The sequence below is a fragment of the Centrocercus urophasianus genome, unplaced genomic scaffold, assembly GCF_019232065.1.
Source record: "Centrocercus urophasianus isolate 14NV4802_14NV808 unplaced genomic scaffold, USGS_Curo_1.0 seq_10, whole genome shotgun sequence".
In the NCBI taxonomy this organism is placed as follows: domain Eukaryota; kingdom Metazoa; phylum Chordata; class Aves; order Galliformes; family Phasianidae; genus Centrocercus; species Centrocercus urophasianus.
The window spans coordinates 64,159,006-64,178,646 of NW_024884142.1; the positions used below are offsets into that span (position 1 = coordinate 64,159,006).

The following is a 19,641-nucleotide window of genomic DNA, read 5'->3' on the forward strand; positions in this document are numbered from 1 at the left end:
TTGCATGCGTGGCTTGCAACCATATGGCTACATCAAGGGAGCCCTGACACTTGCAAACCAGAGCTGCTACCTCACTTCCTTCCTCCCCCGCTTGAAACATAGTTCTCCTTTTTTTCACCACTCTTTCCAGATCCTCTCCCACTGTCCATAACCACCCCCTTTTTACTAGCAGCCCTCCTCCCTCAGAGCCTATTCAGCTCAGCCCAGCTCAAACACATTTCCCTTCTGAAACCACTTTACTGTCCCACAGCCCCAGGAGTTTAATGCAGCAGTAACCGCCCTTCCAACTCCTTCAGCTGCCCCTCAGCCCTGCTCACGTTCTCCATTTTTGCCACACAGACCCTCCTGTGCCACCTAAATGTCATCCTCTGGACCAGAGCTAGTGCTCCTTCCATTCCCAGTAAGAAGCCTGGAGAGAAAGCCTTGAATGCTTGCAAGCACCATTCAGTAACATCCAAAATAGCAGCATGTTACCAACACTTCTAAACAAAAATGTGAAGCCCAGCATCACAGGAGCTGCTATGAAGAACATTCCCAGCCCAGCCAAGTACATTCCATTCCTCCCCTGTCCACCCTATAATCTAAGGGAGATTATCATTTCTGAGTAATGAGTTCTTTCTGTATACATATGTGAAGCCTGTTGTACGAAAAAGTTCAGATTTTAGTCTGCACCATTTTCAACGTAATAAAATTCTGTAGTTTGGCTAATGAAATTTATTTGATAAATCTTCCTACAAGCTCGATTATGATTAATTTACCACAGCTCATTAGTGTCAGCTGAGTTGCAATAAGGGCTTGCTTTTATCATTGAGTGAAAGCAAAGCAACAGGGCTCAGCTTAGACCAAAGAGGTCTCAGATAGGTCTTGATATGTAGAGTTTGTCACAAGATAATAATGCACAGTGAGGGCCACCACAGCTCAGATAGCTGTTAACTGCTTTATGATAGTAAATTGACCAAAGCCCTAAGTTGTCAGTCTTTCTGATTATCAAGAGGATCACAAGGTGATTCTGATGGGAAGGAATCTCAGTAGGTCAGACAAGGCTGCTCAGGGCTGGACTCAACGCAAAACCAACCAAGTAAGAAGATACAGTAAAGAATTTTGAAAACATGTATTTCCACAGTATTTCAACAGCTATATAGCATTCACAAAGTTCTTCAGTAAAAAAATGTAAAGTTACAGCATATAAAAATATGTATTCTAACTGCTTTAATTCTGCTTACCATATTTGTGAATTATAGCCCTCGTGGGCTTTTACACCAGACTGTTGCTTCCACAGAAAAGTTGCATGATATGTCAAAGCCTGAAACCTGACATCTGCAGCCAGTCTGCAGCATTCTCCCAGCAGGTTCACATGGGGCCTGCACAGGTGCAGCAGTTCTGCTACTCATGCAGAGTGGGACTATTTTCCCCCCCCATGCCCCCTTACAAAGGTTGGTCACAAAAAACAGGATTTTCTGCACATTGCAAGATCACTTCATAACTGATTATGCGGCACTGGACAGAATTTATCATGCGGTGAACTTTTCCTCCCCCTGTTTTTTTGCTTTGTGGTAGTGGTTGTAATCATTGTACAGATCCTTAAAGACCTCCCTTACACCTGCTGGCAGCGACGCATTTAAGAATTTGATGTCCTGATCAATGCAAAGGTCAAGGATGTGATATATCCCCTCTGTGAGATGTTTCTTCACAGCCGGGTGCAAAGTTACCTACAAGAGGAAAAAAATGCATTAGACTTAAGGACAAAAAGGCAAGAAAACACCCTTCCCATTGTGGGTGTACATTAAGTGCTGACAACATCTTATTCAATGCATCTGACCATCTGGAATAGTCCATTAAATACAATCTGAAGGGTCATCTTATTCAATATTTTCCTGATTTTTGCAAATATGTTTTGCAGAACAAGCATGCCCTTTGCAGTAAAATGCATACGACTGCTACTATATGCACTGCTGCAGCGGCAAAGACATTGATCATCTCTGGAATCATATGAAAACTCCTCAGCAGAAAAAGTTTAATGAGAAAACCCTAAAATATTTGCTCTGGATTACATATTTCAATAGGTTCTGTACATCTTATTGGCTGTATGCTAGTATATTCCAGTATCAAACAAGCACCAACTTTAGGCTACTCTATGATTCATGTTGGGTAGCCATAACTTACCAACTGGATATACTCTAGCAATTTGTATCTGAGGATTTCAAGATATAAGCTTTAATAAAAGGAGTCCTCCAAAAGCTCGTGACACATGAATTTCCTTGATCTAATATTGGAAATCAAGTACCTCATCATGCAGGAAGCTGAAGGGAGAACTGGAAATACAAGCAAGGATTCAGTGCCCTGCTTTTGACATTCCTTCTGCTTAACGCCACAGCCAGCAGAACAACGCACTACGAAGAGGACAACTCCAGAGCCCTCTGGTGCTTCAGGCAAACTGGAATTTGTCCTGTGCTCACAAATCACTTGCTAAATGCCTCGCTGCCTTCTGCAGTGCTGGCCTCTGGCATAACCACATTATTTTTGCCACAGAATTGTATCTTATCTTTGCTGAATCCTAAAATTAGCTTTATGCCTCCAGACCTAAGCCTCTGCACTCCAGGCCTAATGAAAATTACATAAAGGCTGTCATTAAAATTCAGACTTCTTTCTTCCTGAGGCAACTAATAAACTTTCCACTAATGAAGTGCACTCCTAATCACTGTGACAGGATCCTGCTCTTTCTGCCCTAAACACAAAACAGCTAATACATCTTATTAGAGCTGCCAGCATAGCTGGGAAAAAACATACAGTGGGCATTAAAGCACATATGTCTTTCTTTTGACCTATGACCCCGAAGAGTTTGCACATCCAAAAGTTTGACAGCTGATCTACTAGGAGGTTTGTAAAGGATGTTACTTCAGTGTATGATAAAGAGAAATAACAGAACAGTTGTGCACTGCAGCTCCCAGTGAATGCATTGGATTTATCTTTTCCTTCCTAGAGCTGAGGAGGACAGGGAAACCCACAGATACTGGCACTGTAGATGAGACGTGCCTCTTGGGACAAGCAGGTACCCCAGAGTTTACATCCTTCACATCATTAGGCTGTACCCATGGCTTATTTGGACCATTCTTGCTTTGCAGTGCAGTTTCCTATAAACACCCTCCAATGACGCTGTGGGAAGCAGAAGCAAAGATTTAAACAGATGCCACTACTAACTGGCAGTTAATTACGCTTGTAAGTGTTTTATGGTCTATATAGTTAGCACAACCAATTTGTCAAGCATTACAGAGCACCTGATGTGAGACATTAAGAGCGTGAAGAGGCTTTTCACTGTTGCTGACTCAAGCAAGAGTTTATACACAAAAAGGGAAAAGCATGGTCAACAGTGTGTAAGTGGCTATTGATGCCAACCACTCTAGCAAGGAAACATTTTAGGTTATAGCAAAACAATTCACTAGGGTATTTATTTCCTGGTATAAAGGAAGCACTGAGGGAACTACTACACAACTATATTGGGAAAAAGTGTTTGGGCCAGTAGCTATTGTAGTTTTAGCTTGCACATTTTTAAAAGGGTTCAAGTCAGTGTGCAGATACCCACATAAGAACTTAAATTTAATATGTTTTTCTCATTTACCTTTCATAGACCACTCAAGGTCTTCAGATATAGGCTAAAAGCCACTCAAATAGACTTTGATGAGATAAACAGTTAAAGTATTTTTTTCTCTCCCTCTGCAGAGCAACATAAAATATATCTATGCATTTCTTCTAGACTAGCATGCTGAGTCTTCCCTTTCCTCTGATATCCATCAATTCTCACCAGTTTAATGGTGAAACAAATCATCACCTACTTGTTCTGTCAGAGACTGAAAAGACTCCTTTGTCACAGCTTCCTGTAGTTCACTACACAAATTCACTTTTCCACATCCATAGGTTCCATGCATGTATTCCAATCTGCAGCTTCAACTATCATCTACCACTTCTCATTCATCAGTGAAAGGATTTACACAAAACTTTCCTAGAAGTCTCACAAGACTGTACTCAAGCTTCTAACTTGAAAGGTCATTTGATAGTTTAAGCCAGGCTTCCCTCTGAGTAAAGGCTCTACATCCAGTGGTGAACAAAATTCAGTGAAGCTCAGAGCTAGTTCAATAGAACAGAACTAGTCTTAATTCATCCCTAGTTTTTTCACAGAGTGGCTTAGGTTGGAAGGGAATTTAAAGATCATCTGGTTCCAGTCCCCCCAAATCTTCTAATAGATCAGGCTGTCCAGGACCCAATACAATCTAACCTTGAATGCCTCCAGGAATGGGGCATCCACAGCTTCTCTGGGCAGCCTGTGCCCATGCCTCAGCACCCTATAAGTGAAAAATTTACCCCAACATCTAATCTAAACCTCCCCTTTTATTTAAAGCCATTCTCCCTTCTCCTACGACTACCCGCCCACATAAAAAGTTGGTTGCTCTCCTGTTTATAAGCTCCCCGTTGAGGGACTGTGCACAAAAACAGCATCTCTCGTGCAGGTCCTCTGACCATAAATTTTTTATGGCAAAACTGGCTTTCCAAAGAATGTGAGGTTTAGATGAGGTATCAGGTTTTAGAGGAGGTTCAGATCAGCTACTAGGAAAAAGTTCTTTATCATGGTAGGGGGAGGAGGGTAAAACACTGGAACAGCTTTCCTAACAAAATGGTTGATGCCCCATGCCTGTCAGTGTTCAAATGGCATTTGGATAATGCCCTTAGTAATATGCTTTGGTTTTTTTTATGAGTCCTGAAGTGGTCATAGCATCAGATAGTCTTCTTACCACAGAAAAAAATGTAATAAAATTAATCTGTGTATTTTTCTCCATGTCCAGACTAGAGCCACAAATAATTAGCAGGTACTGACAATGCATGCAGCATTCAAATCCTGGTGAAATTCATTATGTTGGAGAGAATAGCAATCTGAATGTAGGTCTTGTGAGAAGCTAGACCCCACCCTTTTATAAAGTTGTTAGGAGTTGGGTAAGAAAGATTCTCAGGAACTCTTGCTCAAAATAAGTCTGGATCAGAACTGCATCGGTACAAGGCATATGCCAATACCATGGCACTTTCAAAACAGAACATGTTACCTTCTGCAATTCTGTCACATACTGAGCCACAATGAAAGCAGAAAACAAAGTGAATTCCTCTGTTTTTGCAGCAATGTGGCTATACATCCGTTCCACAAGGTGTGCACATTTCAGTATAACTTCAAATTCATCTGTGTTGCCTAAAAAAGAAAGTTGCAATCTGTTATTCAAGTGTAAAAAATTCCTTTAAAAAAACAAACTCACGCACAAAGCCAACGCCAGCTTATTCATTTTATCTTTTTTTGAAAAGCCACAGCTCAGAGGTCCCCCCACACCCTCACAACACACCACATACATCTCTTACAATGGCAGATTTGTAAGAGCACACTAATTCTAACTCCACACACACTGCAATATAAGAGGTATCTGTCAGATATGCCGAAGAGTTGAAAGCAGCAGCTATCGTCCCTGCCATGATTCAAACCCAGTGAACACCAGGGAAAATAAGGAGATTAGGAAGCGATATTCTCTACCTGGTAGAAAATCAGAAGACATCTCTTAGAAATAGCACAGTAAGAAAGCTCTCTGATGACATTTATTAGGTGAAATATAAGAGCAGAAGCCACAGCACTGGAGATATTAAAGTGAGACTGGAGAGATCACCTGAGAGTTCACTCTTTCAGTAGGCAGTGAATGAGAAGAACCAGTACAAACAAGGAAGAAGGGAAATCTAGACATCATACATACATATGAGTATTAACATACAGACACACATAGTTGTGGGCAACACACATCAGCTGAGATAAAACCGAACATGGAACAACTTATAGGACATCAGTAGAGAGCTGTGACATGGTAAGTTGCCAGCCATCAAGTCAATTTGCTTCAAAGCATTACCATGATTAATGACAGGGTATTTATGTTCTGGCCAGCACAAAAATACAGGACTGTGAACATCCTTCACTAAGTTACTTTGACACTCATGCTTTATGGCCAATGTGAATTCTTCAACAATTTCCAGTAAAGTGTCTATATTTTACTTAATTTTAAGATACTCAGCCCCAGTAACTTGAATGTCTTGGCTGCACGCTTAACATAAACCGCTAAATATTTAGGTCCATAGTAAACAGTTTCAGCCTCAAGAAGCTACATTCAGCAGGACCAGTTCAGGACTCTTATTCAAGTGTGCTAGTATGTATCAGCTGGGTTCACAGCCCCTTCCTATAAAGTGTTTGTATCACTTAATAGGAAGAGCAGAAATTGCGTAAAGCAAGTCTTACTGCACGCTGATCACCTGCCAGACAGAGAGGAACACCTTATTCCCCCAAAAGTACTGTCTGGATGCAGCTTCACAGGAGCTCCATTTATCTTTACGTGTGCAGTACACTATAAAACTAATCCTCAAATTTACGTACAGGACAGACAGGGCTAATGGTTTCAATGTCATGAGTAGGTTTAGAGGACTTTTCATCTGTTGCCAGACTGCCCTGTCCTGCATCTCCTCTCGCAGCATATACACAATTATAGTGCACATATACAGTATGGAAGTAGAAGAGATATGACACCTCTGTCCCCTCTCTGACGTCCTTCAACCATGACAGAAGCAACCAGACGATGAAAACTGTTCAGAAACGATGGTGCAGCTTTCAACATCACCTGCAAAGACATGAAGTAAAAACACCTGTGATTATGTGGTAAAGCGTGTGGCAAGGACAGATATGTATAGCATTCCATAGTAAGAGGGAAATTAACTCCTGAGAAGGAATCTATGTGGCTTATACAGATATCAGGAGCAAAGACTATCTTCACATTCTTCATCAGTAGACTCCAGCAGATGAGAATCCTAGAGCAGGTCTACAATCAAGAGCATATTCAAATATAAATAATGAGCAAACATCACATTAGAGTTACTCCATCTCCCGTAAAGCAACATTTGAATTTGTACTCCCATGCGTAGGGAATTTGCACTTGCTGGTGGAGAAGCTGTGTAGTCATACTCAGAGAATGCAGGGTTCAGGAACACTGAAAAGAGTCTGGATAGGCAGCTTTTACCACAGGCTTTTAGCAAAGGCACATCACCTTGCTGGAAAAGCAATCTGCTGCTGACAGCTCACAAAGCAAGCATAAGATGGCAGAGTAGTAATTGAAGTGATGTGATTTTGAGGTTCTTACATGAAAAGTGGTACAAAGCACTTTCACTCAAGCAGGACAAATAATATCAAGACAACTCTTAAAAGTTTCTGATCATCAGCTTCTGTCTTAGTTCTTTCTGCTTTTTCCTTCCTTCTCCCACCACCTCAGAGATATACCTTTGGGTGACACTGCACAATAGAAAACAGCACTTCATGGACTCCCAGAAAGACATTCTCATAGTCCTCTATCTTCAGATGATCCAGAGGGACTGTTAGGAGGATGCTGAATGCCAACGCCACATGGTGCGGATTCAAGAGAACCCTTTCTCCTTGCCTTAGTAGAGCTGCTGCAGTCTTTAGAATAGGTACAACTACGTTGGAAGTCAATGACAGGTCCTGACAGGCCTCTTTGGTTTGCAGCTACACAAGAAACAAAGAAAGAATGTGTCAGCCACCTTTCATAAGCATTCAAAAAACAGAGAACCACAGTACTTTGACTTGAGTCATTAGAACTAGACTGGTGCAAGCTAGATTGCAGAGAGACTCCTTCATTTTCAGCAATTTCGCTGCAACTGCATCCTGAACAGAGGATGCATGTGATGTTTTTCAGGTGAGCACTGCTATAATGTGGAATTGTAACTATTTCCCAGCCTCCTGATAAAGTGGACTACTCTACACTACAGTAGCCAGCATTTCTTTACACTTCCTCACATGAGTGCACTGATCCAGTTCTCTCTTCTGCAAGCATGCAGAGGAAGAGCAGAAATTGCAAGTTCTGTTTCCCAGCACTGTAGAGCCAGCATCTGACAAATAGTGGTCCAGATAGAGACACATAATCACCATAGAAGAAAAAATACCTATATAACTAGGTTTGGATGCTGCACAGTCAAGGACATAAAGCCTGAATTTTATTACTGTCAGTTAAGTTTCCTATTCTAAAATCAGTGAATTTTTTAATATAAGCATACTCATTCTTTTGTCTGTTTGTTTTGCTGCTGTTAGCTTTTTCTGTGACATACAGCTGATGGTTTCCTCCTCCTTTATACAGGAAGGAGGAGGACAGGAGATCCAGAGTCTCTCTCTGCAGCCTAACAAGCATCTTCCAAGCTCCAGATTACACACTGCAGTCCCAGGAAAATTATTAAAAATAAGAAGTGGATGACTTACACACAGGAGGAGGTTTACCAGACAGCAGTGAGAAAAGATTTACACAAGACAGTACCAGCGAATGTGGTATGAATACCTTTTTGTTCCAGTATTCCTTTGTGCATGTTACAGATGCAATTACTATGGACTCCAACAAATAAAAGGGATAGGTAATGAAGTTACAATAAATAGATACTTACGGCTAAAGCTGTGATTATCTGTGGGCTGGCAAACCAGAAAGCTTTCTCTTTGTCTCCACTTAATGGGCAGCTCAGCAACAATTTGATTAGCGTAATAGCTGACAATACTTCCTGCAGAAAGCAGATTGACAATCAGTCATGGTACAAGGTGCACTGGTTCCTTTCAAGCACAAAAGAGCTCTTTCAAGGGCTGTGACAGTTTTGAGCATCACCAGAGCCTTGACACATGGAAGTCCTTCCACCAGCACAGCCCTCTGGAAATAGCAAAATAATTACCAGCTCAATGAAATTCAGTGTGCTGAGCAGCACAAGCCCAAATGTACAGCCTACTACATTCAGAATCAACTTACTATATGAAAAGGTTGAAGTGATTTTTATGAAAGGAAAGTCTTTCTTAGCAGCGACTACATAGCAGAAGGAAGCCAGAGGAGTATAGGGACAATGGTATACTAAGATATACCAAGAATGCTGCATTTCACAGCAAGACTTTTGTTTGTGTAAAAAAAAGAAATCTGGTTTTGACAAACTGAATGAAGAAACACACTACAAACCAAAATGGCCTTATCACTGTATATCAACCTTGGAGCACTTACATATGTATTCCAGTGCTTATATGCACTCAGGTGGGTAGACTCACATCCATATAATTCCAGATGTACTTTCAAACAGCCATCAAGAATTGAAGTGGCATATTCATGTCTACTTCTGAGAAAAAAGACAATCAGATAACTCCCAAGTTTAATTCAAGTCTTCATCTCAAATCACTGAGCTTTCTATGGAGGGTGCAGCTGGCTTTTTAGCCTGAAGTATTCCATGTGTTACCACTGCTGCTTAAGCTTTTGTGGAGAAAGGCACAGTAAAAAGCTACTGAGTAGTATTTTTTGAGTAGTAATATTACTATTACAAAGTAAAAGTCATTTTAGAGACAAATACCAAAGGCATGAGCGCAGCCTTTGTTTTATTTAAAACTACTATCATTTCAAAAAATAATGTCTTTAAACCTGTTAAGGAGAATCACAGACAAGCAGTAGTTAACCTCACGGACTGCTAAATGCCTGTTCTAGAAGAGCTCTAATCAGCAAGTAAAAGAAAAGATTCAGCATGGCAGAAATCTTCAGCATCACAGACGTGATTTCTGTTGACAATACATGGAATTAAGGCTACTGAGTCGTTAAAGTGGAACCACACTTAAGCAAGGAAAAAAATAACAAGTAGGGATTCTACAGGTACACTGATCAGAAGAGTCAGTCCAAGGAGAGCGTACCCTCTCTGATAAATGACAAGGGAGAATTTGTTACAACAGATATGGAGAAGGCTGAGGGACTCAACGAGTTCTTTGCCTCAGTCACTCCTGGCAGTCAGGCTACCCAAATTTCTTGTGTCCCTGAACTTCTAGGCAGCAGCTGGAGGAGAAAAATCCTTCCTAATGTAAGCAAAGAGCAAGTTCAAGACCACCTGTTGAGGCTGAACATGAACAAGTCCATATGAGTCTGGATGACATGCACCCCAAAGTCCTGAAGGAGCTGGCTGATATGGACACCGAGTCACTCTCCGTCATATTTGGGAGTCATGGTTGCCAGGTGAAGTCCCCAGTGACTGGAAAAAAGGAAATAACACTCCCATTTTTAAGAAAGGGAGAAAAGACCCAGGAAACTACTGGCTGGTGAACCTCATGTCTGTGTCTGGGAAAATCATGGAGCAGATCCTCCTAGAAGAGAGATAATGGCATACACAAGATGAAGAGGTGATCCAAGACAGCCAGCATAGCTTCACAAAGGGAGATCATACCTGATCAATCTAGTAGTCTCCTTTAATGAAATTATGGTAGTAGCAGACAAAGGAAGGGCACCTGATATCATCTGCCTTTGACGTCATCCCGCACCTTCTCTCTAAATTGTAGAGAGATAGATTTGAAGGCTGTACTATTCAGTGGATAAAGATTGGATTGTTGCAGCCAGAAGCTTGTGGTCAACAGCTCTATGTTTATCTGGAGGCCAGTCACAAGTGGTGCCCTCCATGAGTCCATCTTGGCACAAGTGTTCTTCAACACACAAGTGTTCTTTATCAATGATAGAGACAGTGGGATTGAGTGTACTCTCGACACCAAGCTGAGTGGTGCAGTTGACACAACAGAACTAAGGAATGCCATCCAGAGGGACCTGGACAAACCTGAGAAGCGGGCCTATGTGAATCTAATGAGATTCAACAGGGTGAAGTGCAAGGTATTGCACTTGGGTTGAAGCAATCCCAGATACGTATACAGACTGGGAAAAGAATTCATAGACAGCAGCCCTGCAGAGAAGAACTTGGTGGATGGAAAGTTTGTCATAAGCCAACAGTGTGCAGCCCAGAAAAGCAACAGTATCCTGGGCTGCATCCAGAGTGGCCAGAAGAGAGAGGGAGGGGATTATCCCCTTCTACTCTGCCCTCATGAGGCCCCATCAGGAGTACAGGGCCCCAGATACAAGAAACATATGAGCTGTAGGAAGGTCCAGAGAAGGGCCATGAAGATTATCAGACGGCTGGAACACCCCTCCTATGTAGAAAGGTTGAGAAAGCTGAGCTTGTTCAGTTTAGAGAAAAGAAGGCTCTGGGGAGACCACATTGCAATCTCCCAGTACTTCAGGGGAGCTTATAAACAGGAGAAACACCAACTTTTTACATGGATGGATAATGACAGGACAAGGGGAATGGTTTTAAACTAAAAGAGATTTAGGTAAGATGATAGGGGGGAAATGTGAAGTACTAGAACAGGATGCCCAGAGAAGTTGTGGATGCCCCATCCCTAGAGGCATTCAAGGCCAGGTTGGATGGGGCTTTGGGCAGCCTGAGCTGGTGGGTGGCAGCCCTGCCCATGAAGTGGGTTGGAACTAGAAGATCTTTAAAGACCCTTCCAATCCAAAGTATTCTATAGTTCTATGAAAATGGTCAGAAAGTTTTTCCAGTAAGTTTCCATGAACACTCCACCTCTCTCAGTTCACGTCCATAACATACCTCAACACAGTTACCAAACTCTTTAACCACACAAATTAATTTGACCAAACCATAAAGCAGAAAGAGGAAAAAATATTTAAGCAGATGCCATCCAGTTAACACATTTTTTCAAGTTATAGAAAACTGAAGAAAGAACTTGACAATAAACTGAGCTCATTCCTTACTTTAGCCTTCTGTTGCCAAGTGTTCCTCATTTCAAGTCCCTGCAGCAAAAGCCTCATTATGGCATAAAATTCTTCAGCAGAGCAGTTTCCCAGTAGCTGTACAACCACCTCTGTCAGCTCCACCTCTATACTTTGAATCACCTGAATTGTGATCACAGGACCTGCACGTTGAACAAGCAAGTTTCAGTTTCTAAGACAGAGACTTCCACAGGGAGAAACAAGGTGAATCAAAACTTCAAACAGCAATGTGGGTACTTTTTCAACCCATTTATAATGGGCCCCAAGTATTCCCTTTATCCCCACCACCACCATTATTGCAATGAATTGCTGTTCTCAAGTATTCACTACCCTAGAGTTTACAGAGCAGTCACCATACTGATAAAAAGCTCTCAGAAACATGGAAATGCTACAATAAAGCTTGTGCAGAAGCCAAGAAAATGGGCTACACAAGCTGTCAGGCTGTACTACAAGTGTTGGGCAAAAAGCCATCACAAGTCAAGGGCATTAAGCTGAGAAAGTTCAGATCTCTACTGATCACCAGTCATACTCTTCACTTGCTCAATTATTACTACATAGACAGTCCTGAGTTTACATCTTAGACTACTGTGAAGGCTTGCTTCTCAGTTCCACAAGTATCCACTGGATTTGTGTCAATGACAAAAAAGTCTTCCTTAACAGGAATCTATATTTCAATTTATGTAATACCTTATCTATTCATTAAAAAAAATGAGAGAAAAAAAAGCTTTTTACAGTGATTAATCATCTCCTCAGGTTAAAGCACTTCAGCAATCTAACACTAGGAAAGCTAGGCACAGATTGAGGAGAAGTCAGCAAAAAAGTTATAATGATAGCCATCTCCTGATAGTTCCTAGTCCTAACATGAAATCCCCGCCCTCACAGTGCCCTGCACTCAACTCCACAACATTTTCAAATAAGCTATACTCCCTTTCGGTGCAATATGCAATAAAGAACTAAAAGATGAATAAGCCATAGGTGTTTACAATTTCCAGAAGATCCTTATCAGATCAGACGGCTGTTGTGGTCCAGGTACCACAACATGGCCTTCCTGATAATTTTTCTACTCAGCATTTTTAAAAAAGGATAGCCTACTGCTTTCACTCACGTAAACAGGTACAGAATTTTTTAAAAAGCTGTGTATTTTACATAAGCAGCTTTAAACTTGCTTCTGCCATGCAAAATTAGTGAGGGAAGCGAAGAAAGGGAGATTTCATACCAGTGAGAAGCTTTTGGATAGCAAAAACAACAGTGACTGCATTTTCTTTTCCAGGATACAGCTCTGGCACTGAGCAGAAGACTGCTAAAAACCGCAAGGCAGACTGAAGGAACTGCAGATGACCTCCTGCAGAGGGCAGCTCTCTCAGTATCTGAGAGTAAAACTTTCGGTACAGTTTAACACGAGATTGCTCCAAAAATGCACAGGACTCCTCAGGATTCTTTTGCCAGCCCTTTCTGACAGCGTGGCTCAAATCTGCCTTGAGAAGAGTCATGACAGATGGTATAAACGCTACAGGCAAATGGTGGTTTGGGGTGTTACTCTGAAGACCATGCTCAATAGCTTTCCCCATCTGCTGAACTACTGGCTCCAACAAAGCAGACAGTATGTCTGTAGACTGCAGCTTCTTTTCTGGTTGCTGCTGAAGATAGAGCGTGAGGACGTGACACAGTGTGGTGAATGACAAGAGCAGTAATTGCTCAGCTGCGGGATTCCAGTTTTTCCTGCATTTGCTTTTCACTGCACCAACATCTGGCTTGCAGCTTGAGAGGAAAGAGACAAACTTTTCCAAGTTAAGCCTCACACTTTGCCTTCTCTCAACAATCATCTGAAGAAAGTGTTCCAAAGAGGCTTGGACTTCCTGGAGATATTCTGTCCAAACAGGAACAGTCAAAGTATCAGTAAAGGATTTACTAGCTGTAAGCTGGGACATTAAGATGGCCTCAAGAATATCACTGGCATGAAAAACTTTAAAAACAGAGCTGGCATTCCTGCCAGCTTGCAGACATCTGAGGAGATGGAAGCAGGTACTTAAAAACTTCAGTGATAACAGCTTGCTGCAGGAGGCACTAGTCCTGGTATTTGCTATCAGGGACAGCAACAATAAAAAACACCGGATACAGTCAGAGGGAAGAAGACTGTCTAATTTCAGAAGAGAAGTAATTTCCAGCAAAGTCAGAAAGCTTTCTACTTGACTTTCCTTCAGGATGACAGGGGAACTATTTTTTGCTAACAGTAATATACACTGGGCAACCTTCTCCAGAGTTTTCCAAGATAAACTGGGCTCATCTTTCGGTTGTTTGTTTTCTGACAGTGCGTCAGTCGTTTTGCAAGGACCCAGAATTTCTTCATGCCAAGAGATATCATTTGCAGACAGCTGCAGAAGCGGCAGATCTACCGAATCCTGAGCAGCAGAGGGCAGCACCTTCGCGAACTGATGAATAAGGCTGGTCAGAAAAGCACAGTGTAGAACCTTCATCTCAGGGAGAAAGGAACTGCGCATCAAACTGAGACAGATCTTTCCAATGCTGATGGAAGGCTCCTGGTCTGTGGCAGTTTCCTGTGATCTGGTCAATACTAACGTCTCCAAAAGCACATCTGCAATGTCCTGTACATTTTTCAGGGAAATATATGGCAACAGGATAGTCAGGTTGGAGATGACGAGGTGACAGTGTGCCGTGGGGTAGGTGAGATCATTTATTGCGCAGATATCTCCATCCCATGGTTCAGATTCTCCTCTGCTCATGCTAGCTCTCCCAGACTCTATGATGAAAGCTGCAGCTTGCTGCAGGGCCTGTACGTCAGCCTGAGTCTGCATTAGAATCATCTTCATTTTCTGAAGTGCAAGCAGTTCTAAGCAGTATTTACTAGTGGAGGTAAAACTACTTGCAAGTTCCATGACTCTCTCCCAACACTGCTCCTCCACACCAGGAATGAAAGTCGAAATGTCCCAGGGCTTTGCAGCAGAGGCAGTAGTAGCACCACCAGTTTCAGCTGATGGAGACACATATTTACAGCAGCTAATATTAAACAAAGTGTCTACCTCAACCCAAGTGTAAACAAGGAGGAGAGCAGAGTCACTGGCCTTTCTTAGCCAAAGGTCTGACTTTTCTTCCTCTCTCCTAGGAGCCTTCAGCAGCTCTATCAGCGGACAAATTACTTCTTGCTGCATCTTGGCCAGCAGATTCTGCATACGAAGAACCACAGGGGAAGGAGTGACATCATCTAAACTCCTCATGTTGAACAGAAAAGCGTGCAGCACTGAGCTCAATGACATCAGTTTCAAGGCCATGTCAACAGACCTTTCAACTGCAGGAATAAGGAGCTGGCATTTCTCCACTAAGAGACACACAATGTCCAGAATCTGGTTGGGTGGCAGCTCAAGGAGGCACTCGCGAAGTTTCACTGTCAATCCAGCAGACAAGACAGGCAGCCTCAGCTCATCGACAGCTGGCCAGCAAATGACTGTCAGAACCTCCTCAAAAAGCCGTGGGAACTGCCGCAGCTTGGAGTATGTCTGAAACATGGTGTTGATCAGAGCCTCCTGGGGCTTCTTTGCACGTTGCTCAGACACCTTTGCATCAACCCAAGCAGAGGCCACTAAATCAAGCAGGTCGGGCTCTATTATAAGGTGGTTTAATGACAGTAAAACTTTGAGGCACCTGAACCAAGCTGGGATGGAAGCCTGGGAGTGACTCAACAACATCTGCGCCAGCTTGCAGTAAAACCCAAACTGTACCTCCTTGTGCCGTATGCGGTCACTGGCAATGTTATAGATATCATTGTTAAGCACCAAGTTCAGAAGCTGTTCCAAAGCAAGGAGCTCTGTGCTCCAGTCTGCAGGGGAAAGCGTGTCCTGTCCCACGCTCTGCTGTAGGCCAGAGAGCCTGAGACAGTCAAAAAGCCTGGTAAGCATGTGGAAACACACAAGGTGGTTTTCTGCCTTGCAGTATGAGTCCAGAAAGAGTTTATATAGCAGGGACACTGCACTAGCCACAACTGGTCCATGAATGGCAGGTTCACAAAAGCCACTCCTCAACTTGGTCTGCACAGTGTTTACTGGAAGCAAGAGATTTTTCAAAGCTCCTTTCTTCTTCTCCTGAGGTTCCCCTTCTGGCAGCAACTCCTCTTTGTAGGAGGAGAAGAGCTCAGGCTGGAATAAACCAGCCTGCAACAATGTCTCTACTTGATTTCGGATTTCCCTGCTCAAGTACTGACGCACGTGGTTGTCATCTGACTGTGTCCAGCTCCGTGTGGTCAGCAAGTGCCTCAGTAGCAGACATGGCTGGAACAAGTGGCTTGTCACCTGCCCAAACACACGGTTTGGGTTGGTTTGCTGCCTCTGGATCAGGAGGTACTGTACAAAGGTAAGGTGGAGGATGCTGAACAACTGGGAGCCCACAGCATCTTCTGAAGCCAGCTGCTGACATGCCAGCTCAGAGAGCTTGCTGAGGAGGTCAACTAAGAGCTCACTCTTTGCTGTGTAAATGATGGAGAGTGAAGGAGTAGAAAGGATGCCGCTGGAGCAACTCAGCACCGAGCCAAGGTTTTGCTGGTTTTTTTGAGAGCAGGCCTCCGATAATCTTTCATTTATGACCTGAATGTTCAAAGAAAAAGAAAAAAAAAACAATCAATTTTGTACACAAAGACAAAGCTCATCATAATAAACCAACAACTTCTTCTGTGAGCTCTGGAAGCAAGAAAAAAGGAACAGGGACTTGCCAACAGCTGCTGCTGGGCCTCTCATAGAGGTCTCAGACTAGAAGCTCATCTAGCCAGAACTGTGAGCTTTGTTTGCAACACAGGAACCCCTCATTTAGTACAGATGTTACCAGAAACAGCATACACTATGCTATACACTATTTCATCCTAACAGTAATCCTGCAGAAAGAGAGGGGAGAGAAAATTTCCTCTCTTCTTGCTAAGTCCCCCAAATCATGTTCCAAACAAACAAACAAAAAAGCATACATAACACACTTTCTTCGGTTCAAGAAGTCTACCACAAGCAAAAATGTCTATGACTAAATATCATCATTGCATTGCAATAGAAGCCAAAGCTTCCAGTGCTAATACCTGGAAACTGAAGAAGTGTCTTCTCTTTTCTTTAAGAGATACACAATTCCAAATAACTTTACTTAAGTTTACTTAAACAAGTTTAACTTGAACTTCCATTTCCCTTTCTTTTCTTAAACTTTGTGTTGATCTCCCCGTTTTCTCCTTTGTTCCCCTTTATATCTGCTCGCTTTTGTGACCTCCAAATAGTTTTAATAGCATCCTGGCCTACAGTTCTTAACCAATCTTCAGTCAGACATCTTCACACTCAGTAGATGGTTAAATCAGTACACTTTCTCCACTCCCCCTCTCATTCAAACAATTTTCTGTACTTCACAACTCAATTCCAGCAGGTAACGACTGCTTTCCCACGCTTCCTTCCAACTAGTGTACAACTGAAGAGGTCATTTTTTCAGCCACTTTGACTGTCTCCTACAGCCGTCCATGAGTTCTATCATTTTTGTAACCAGGATGCTGAAATAATAAGTTAGACTTTCTGGTTCAGTTCTGAACTTAGTTAAATTGTAACTGAAGTCTCCTCCATAGATTTTCATCTGAGGCTAAAATAACAAAGTGATTAAGTTAAATAATGATTTGATGCCACCACTAAATCGGTTTAATGCAATTCACAGTGAGCAAACTAAAAATTAATTTGGGAAAGCTGTGAGACAAACAGCACGGCACAATAATTTGCATCCAGATTCATGTATCTAGCAGGCAAGGTTCCTCCAGTGAAGAGAAACTGGGGAGAACTGGGCTAGAAGCACAACACAGGTGAGACAGACACCAAAGAATGCTGGTTAAAGCTCCTGCAGGCATACATAGATCTCCCAGAGATGCACAGACAGGGACATGACAGCACTGCAAGCTGGTCTATTGGGCTGAGAGAGGGCCCTAAGCTCCCAGTGGAAGGGGAAATCATAAGGACAACTCATTCAGATTCATCACGAAAAGCTGCAAGATCTGAGACTGGGTCTGCTGAACAGCACAGAGCAGTGCATGAGTACTCATGCCAATTGCACAGAGGAGCCCCTCATTTAGGGGAAAATCACTCCTAAGACTCCTAGGCAAAACGGTAATATAAACATTAAATAACATACAAGAAAACCATACAGAAACAAACCTTTACTTACCTGAATTAAATACTTAATTCAGTGCCCACTCAGACAGTTTGAAGACGTGAAAGACAGAGGAGCAGATTAACTTGGAGGTTATTATTAGAATCCCCTGCCTTTTTCAGTCTTAGTTCCACACAAATACAAACCATATTGCAGAACAGAAATAGAAGAGTTTTTAATAGAGGTCCTAAAAAACATCAGGTTAATTATTATTTATTTCATGTAACACTCTATCCCGTGAGGAAAGGTCACATATTGTAGAAGACAGGCATTGCTATTCAGTACATTACAAAATACCCATCATTTTCATTACCTGTGCAATTGAAAAGCTGAGAGTGATAGTCTTCCCACTCTTCAAAAGATTCTGTAGCCTTCTACTATGGATAACATTGTCTAGATATGCCCAAAGCTTCTCAACAACTTCATCCTCCAATTCAAGTTTCTTATTGTAGTATGAAACCAACGTATGGCTTACCCAATCAAGTAATACCTGTTAACAAATGGAGAAAAAAAAAATCACAAATGTGAAAATATGACAAAACTAGTATCTAATCACAATTACAGCACTCAGTCCCTGAGAAGAGCTCTATATCCAAGCAGAAAGAATTTGAATGGGCAGAAAAGTCTATTTTTGAAGGTTTCAGACACCACCTAAATCCTAGGACATTTAATTCTAAATCCAGTGCTGGCCCTGTGCTCACGGGACAGTTAACACTCTGAAGTCCTTTCATCAGCTTCTTCAACTGAGACAACAATGCTAACGGGTGACACTAAGAAACAAAGGTAATCTTTTAAACTACAGACTTGCAAACACAGATAATACATGGGGTAACTTTGATATCCTCTTCCTGGCAGGTTTAAATTTACTACATCAAAACTGAAGCCTAGGAATTTGGATCTACAAATTGGAAGAGGCTGAAGACTACTGACTTAAAATGCTGATTTCAAAATGTGGTGTAGGGCTACACCATAATTTATAAGGAATCGAAATAAAAAGAATTCAAGCTGCTCTCAGGCGGTGCAAAGCACAGTTCCCACCGAGCTTCTGCGCTGGAGGGGCAGCATGAGGCAGCCCTCACACAGGGAAACCAGAACTTCAGCCCAAGGGAAAAAAAAATTAAGGAGAGGGCAAGTCTCTGCACATGGGACACGTAGAGCTAGGCCCGCACTACCACTCAGGAGCACTCTAAGCAGCGAGCTCTGGGTTTAGTGACTCATACAACTACAGAATCACCGAAGTTGTAAAGACCTTCAAGATCAGCTCCGTCCCCATCACCGCCGGGGACGCTGGTTCTGCCCGCGTTTGCTACCAAACCACGCTTACTTGCTCCTTGTTGGGGAGAAAGCACTGGTGGGAAACCCAGGCGAAGCGAGCGAGCTTCAGCTTGTCCTCCCATGGGGTCCTGGCGCTCTTCAGCTTCAGGTGAACCCCGGAGTAGATGGCCGCCATGAGGACACCTCACGGGCCCCGAGGCTGAACGGAAAAGAAACGCGGCCGGGCGAAACGTCCGGCGGAGATAAGAGCCCCCCAACCTCCGCCCGGCACTCGCCACACCGCACGCCGCCGGCCAGCGGACCCACGCCGCTTCCGGCCCTCCAGGCCCCGCTAGCCGAGCGCCGAGCGCGGGGAGGCGGCACGGGGCGGTCGGCTCCCATTGGCGGCCGGAGGGCGCCTGCGCGCGGGCCTCTCCGGCCCCGCTCGCCCCCACCCCGCCGCGGCGTGTGTCAGGCAGCCATGGAGAGGCCGCCGCCGGCCGCCGGCCCGCAGGCAACCCCGGCCGCTGCGCCCGCG

The 19,641-nt window shown here is 43.1% G+C and overlaps 1 protein-coding gene across 2 annotated transcripts; it reads right to left on the minus strand.

The window, feature by feature from the left end:
- Positions 1-1,087: 1,087 nt before the first annotated feature.
- Positions 1,088-19,420, minus strand: URB2 (URB2 ribosome biogenesis homolog). 2 transcript variants are annotated; one of them, XM_042823002.1, is made up of 9 exons: positions 19,174-19,420; positions 18,163-18,339; positions 12,901-16,276; positions 11,667-11,827; positions 8,509-8,619; positions 7,340-7,582; positions 6,596-6,686; positions 5,091-5,230; positions 1,088-1,709 (listed from the first exon to the last, which is right to left on the minus strand). In XM_042823002.1, exons 1-9 carry the CDS (start codon positions 19,297-19,299, stop codon positions 1,512-1,514), a joined length of 4,623 nt encoding a protein of 1,540 aa, XP_042678936.1. In that variant the 5' UTR covers positions 19,300-19,420; the 3' UTR covers positions 1,088-1,511. The 2 variants fall into 2 exon arrangements, with proteins under 2 accessions (XP_042678936.1, XP_042678945.1); XM_042823011.1 differs by lacking the exons at positions 1,088-1,709; positions 5,091-5,230; positions 6,596-6,686; positions 7,340-7,582; positions 8,509-8,619 and adding an exon at positions 8,629-10,104.
- Positions 19,421-19,641: the final 221 nt, after the last annotated feature.